At 43.1% G+C, this 4,724-nt stretch overlaps 1 protein-coding gene across 1 annotated transcript in view; it reads left to right on the top strand.

Annotated features, from left to right (window-relative positions):
• Nucleotides 1–4,724, top strand: part of LOC103738607 (calcium-binding mitochondrial carrier protein SCaMC-1) — a 29,283-nt gene that overhangs the window by 16,230 nt on the left and 8,329 nt on the right. The window contains exon 6 of the mRNA XM_029566215.1: nucleotides 3,598–3,705. Within this exon, the coding sequence (XP_029422075.1) occupies nucleotides 3,598–3,705 (108 nt within the window). The remainder of the gene's footprint in view (nucleotides 1–3,597; nucleotides 3,706–4,724) is intronic.

The following is a 4,724-nucleotide window of genomic DNA, read 5'->3' as shown; positions in this document are numbered from 1 at the left end:
TTGGGCAGGGAGGTCAGAAAGAGATGAACCAAGGATGACGGTGATGACCCAATTAAGCAGCTTTACACAGAGACTGCAGTGTCAGGGTCCATGTTGGATGAGTTGAGTATGACTTTGAGTCTCAGTTGAGTATCTGTGGGGATGTAAAGCAAAAGCCAAAGGGACAGGAGGATGTTCAGAGAGAGAGAGAGAGAGAGGAAGAAGAAGAGGAGGAGGTGGCAGACAGAGGAAGAGAGACTCTAGGAAAGAGAAGGGTTTCACAAAGGGTCATATGCTGATGGTAAGATTTGCCAATTCAAAGATAAGTAAACTACTATAAATGCTGTAGTGAAATGAAGAGATGATGAACCGTACCAAAACAAGCTAAAAGTGATTCACATGTGAAGACACTGAAGAACTGAACCACTTTGACATCGTTCTCTGGGATTATGATGGTGAAAGGAAGAGGGGGAAGGTGATGGGTTCGAGATGGAGAGAGCTTTGATTCAGTGCTACTGTTGCTGAAGGAAGCATGGCAGGACAAGGGAACAGGTAACCTGCAGGTGGAGAGGCTAATAGATGCAGCAGGTGTTCAGAGGAAGTGAGGGTGGGGTGGAGGGGTGGGAAGGGGCTGAAGGAGAAATAAATTCTATCTAGAGACCATTAGAAGCTCCCTTTGGCTTACAAGAATACTCTTTACCAACTTCGGGAGAAAGAGGGCATAAACAGCCGTGGGGAGGTTTTTGTGGCGTAGGCAGGAATAGCAAGGTGTTCTTACTTACTGGTCTTTATTTCTCCCTGAGTTTTTAAGAGTGGTGGCCTTTCCTAAGAGGGAGGGACAGAGTGGTGTTAAGGAAGAAGGATGCATTCCAGTGAAGAGAGGGTTCTCACGAATGTTGGGAGGGAGAAGGGAGATGGACAGAAAGACTCTGAGGGAGGCTTTGAAAGTCCGGGAAGGTCTCCTTTAGGAAAGTCAGATTCTGTAGCCTTGGTCAGCTATTTAAAATCTGGCTGATACCTCATCTCTAACATCTCTAACATGAGTGCTAAGTTTGTTGTCCTTATGTCAAGTGCCTGGTACAGTGTCAGACTCTTCACAGGTTGTCTGTTCTCAACTCTGCTTTCTATGGAGAGCAGGTTTGGAGCCCCAGGAGCTCCAAACATGAATTTATTTATTATTCACTAATTAATAAATGTTTACTGTTTTTAAGAGATGCTGTAAATGTGTACAGGGGCTACAAGAAGTGAATAATGCTTTCATCGTTCCTTTTTTTTAAAGTCTTTTTTGAGACAGGGTCTCCCTGTAGCCCCAGCTGTCCTGGAACTCACTATGTAGACCAGGCTGGCCTCGAACTCACAGAGATCTGCCTGCCTCTCCCTCCCAAGTGCTGGGATCAAAGGCATGTACCACCATAACCGGCTACATATTTCATTTTATATTCATGAAAAATAAGTTTGTTCATACATTCATCCCTCCCTCCCTCTCTTCCTCCCTCCTTCCCCCGTCCCCTCCCTTCCTTCTTGACAGTACCTCATTACGTAGCTTAGTCTGGCCTTGAACTTGTGATTCTCTGTCTCTGCCTCTCAAGCGCTGTGTGTTGTGCTTCACCATTGTTGGCATTGCATGAAGGTTTTAAACAAACTCCCTTTAATAATTATGGCAACCTGACAGGACAATTACTAGGACCCTTGCAGAGGGGCAACTGTATGTTATGTAGCATTCTGGCTTTTCAGGAAACAGAACCTTTGGAAGTGCCTTTTATGGAAGAATGTCTATTATTTGAGGAACTTCATGAAATACTAGCATATTTGATTTTTATCATGAACAGGGAAATACCCCTTTGCTAGGATGAGCCATCCTGTGTTGTAGTCATTGGGTAATTCGGATCCCAAGGGACAGCAACTGGCTGGCTTAGCAATGAGGGTCACTGAAGGGGCGGGGCACGTGGCTCCAAGGGAAGGATCCTTCAAGAAGCCCAGCAGCTAGACCCCTGCCCCCCTGCCCTCTCCTCTCCACATGTGTCTCTGCTCTTACTGGCTTCTTTGCTGCCATTGACTGACTACCTCTCTGGAGTCATAGCACACTCTTGAGAGAAGGGATCTTGTTTGCCTGGCCACAGTCTTTGTTCAGGCCAGAGTGTTTTTGTTCTTTTTTTTCACAATGTAAGAACACAATATATTAGTAGTAATAATAATAACTAGTGGACATTTGCTGTGTGCCTAGCACAGTGATAAATTGTACTGTGCATATTATTTGATTTGATCCTATCAACAGCCATGTGACATAGGCAGTGCTGTCCTAGACCAGGGATAGTGCAACTTGAATATGATCATGAACTTGCTCAGAGCCACGCGGCTGGGTGGTTCCACCCTGGGTCTACCTGGTTCGTTTTGGGCCTTCATTTTCATAGTTGTACCTTAGTCTAATCAGCTCTGTTGGGTTGCTTTATACTGGTGGCCACCCAGAGAGGTATTGGGGTGGGCACATTAGTATAATTTACTGTATATCTATGAAAAGTATTTTCTAAGTTGTTTTGCTAATATTTGTCATATAGTTACATGTATTTGTGAAAGGAAATTCATTTTTAAAAAGAAAATATGGGAAGATACTTAAATTATGAAAACTATAGATTCCACTTTTTTCCTGTGCATTAGGGAAATTGTGTTTTGGCAAAGGGACAGCTTGGTCCAGCCTGTGGAATGTCTATGTTCTGTGGAAATCTGGACTCGTTCTCTCTTTCTTTTTGGTGCTGGGATTGGAGTTCAAGACGTTACATGTGTTAGGCACATGCTTTACTACAGAGCTATATTCCTAGCCTGGTGGAAATCTAATTTGAAAACCAGCACATAGGAAACAAAGTCAATAGCATTTACGCCCTGCTTTTATGCTAAGGTTGTTAATGTAGGGGATGTATTCTGAGGCGACTTATCATACTATAAATGAATTGATTTTTAGGATCTGATTTGTATTTTGTCATGACCTTTTTTAAAAAAATATTTATTATTTTTATTTTATGTGTATGAGAGAGAATATTGCCTGCATGTGTGTAAATACACCCATGTCATGCAATGCCTGCAGAGTTCAGAAGAGGGCATCAGATTCTCCTGAAACTGGACCTACAGATGGTTGTCAGCCTCCATGTGGGTGCTGGGAATCAAACCCTGGTGCTCTGCAAGAGCAGCCAGTGCTCTTAATTGCTGAGCCATCTCTCCACCCATTTTGTCATTATTTTAGTTACCTTGGGCAGCCATATTAAATACCACCAACTGTGTAGTTAAAAAAAACTATGTGTTAAAAACAAGTAAAGTTTATTTCTCACAGTTCCAGAAGTAGAAGAATATTAGATGAAGGGGCTGTCAATTGGGTCTCTAGTAAGGACTCTCTTCCTGGCTTCTCACTCTATTGTCAGATGGCCTTGGTGCATGATTCAGTGGAGGGTAAGCCCTCGAATGTCTCCTCTCATGAGGATGTTGGTTCTCTCCTGAGGGCTCCATCCTTACAACCTATCTAACCATAATTACTCAAAGGCCCCATCTCCTAAATCAACACGGTTAAGATTCAATGTATTTGGGAGTCTTAGCAGCTGTTAATGTGCATTTCAAAATTTATTTATACAGTACAAGAAGTTGCTTACTGAGGAAGGACAAAAAATAGGAACCTTTGAGAGATTTATTTCTGGATCCATGGCTGGAGCAACTGCACAGACTTTTATTTATCCCGTGGAGGTAAGTACCATTGTGTGGTCCAACTGTGTGATGTGTTTGTACTGGCAAGCTATAGTTGTGTAATAAGTTAGCCTAGAGTTAGCAGTTCAAACAACATGTATTTGTTATCATTCATTTCTGTGGCTCCAGAGTTCAAGAGTAGTGGAGCTGGGTTTCCATGGCTTCAGGTTTCTTGAAGCCTCCTGTCAAGGGCTGCCAGGGCTGCAGTCACCTAGAGGCTAAGCTGGGGTAGATCTGCCTTCAAGCTTACTCATGAGGTTGTTCCATGCCTTGCTGGCTATTGGCCGAAAGCTTCAGTTCCTTATCGTGGAGGCCTTTCCAGATCGTCTGTGTGTCTCTACCATATGGTAGCCTTCTTCATGATACGAGCGTGAGGGAGGTCAGGAGAGGTGAAAGCTGCTGTCTTTTGTCACTTTCACTGTGTCTTGTTGGTCACATGATACATGTTGACCCTGGTACTGTGTGGGAGGGAACCACACAAAACTGAGCATGCCTGAGAAGGACCATCGGGGACCATCTCTGAGGCTGGCTGTCACAGTGCTGGTATAAATTATAACTCCCATTCCTCTCCAGAGAGTCTCTGTATCATAAACTTAATGACGGAAGCTCTGGCTTTGATTTTAATGATAATCCTACCTGGACTTCTACCAGTAGAATATGGGCTGGTAAGTAAGCCATGGACCTACAGACCATTCTGTACAGCCTCAGCTAAGATGGTTTGTTACATTTTTAAAAGGTAGGAAAATACAAAAGAAAAGCAAAGAATATGTTAACAGAGACCTTACATTTTAGGCCCGAGAAGACTGAAATATTTACTGCCTGGCCTTTAGAGAAAATGTTTGCCAAATTCTGCTTTGGAGCAAAAATAATCTTGTAGATATGAGCACGTTTATGGTTACAGTAGGGGTTTTCAGTAACAGTAAGATCTAAATACAATATGCTCTTAACTTGAACTTCTTTGTGGAATGCATGACAGTAGAGATGTGTGTGTGTGTGTGTGTGTGTGTGTGTGTGTGTGT

The sequence above is a fragment of the Nannospalax galili genome, unplaced genomic scaffold (assembly GCF_000622305.1).
Source record: "Nannospalax galili isolate Female #2095 unplaced genomic scaffold, S.galili_v1.0 scaffold1239, whole genome shotgun sequence".
In the NCBI taxonomy this organism is placed as follows: domain Eukaryota; kingdom Metazoa; phylum Chordata; class Mammalia; order Rodentia; family Spalacidae; genus Nannospalax; species Nannospalax galili.
The sequence above is the reverse complement of the archived record's forward strand: the minus strand, read 5'-3'. Positions and strand labels throughout refer to the sequence as shown.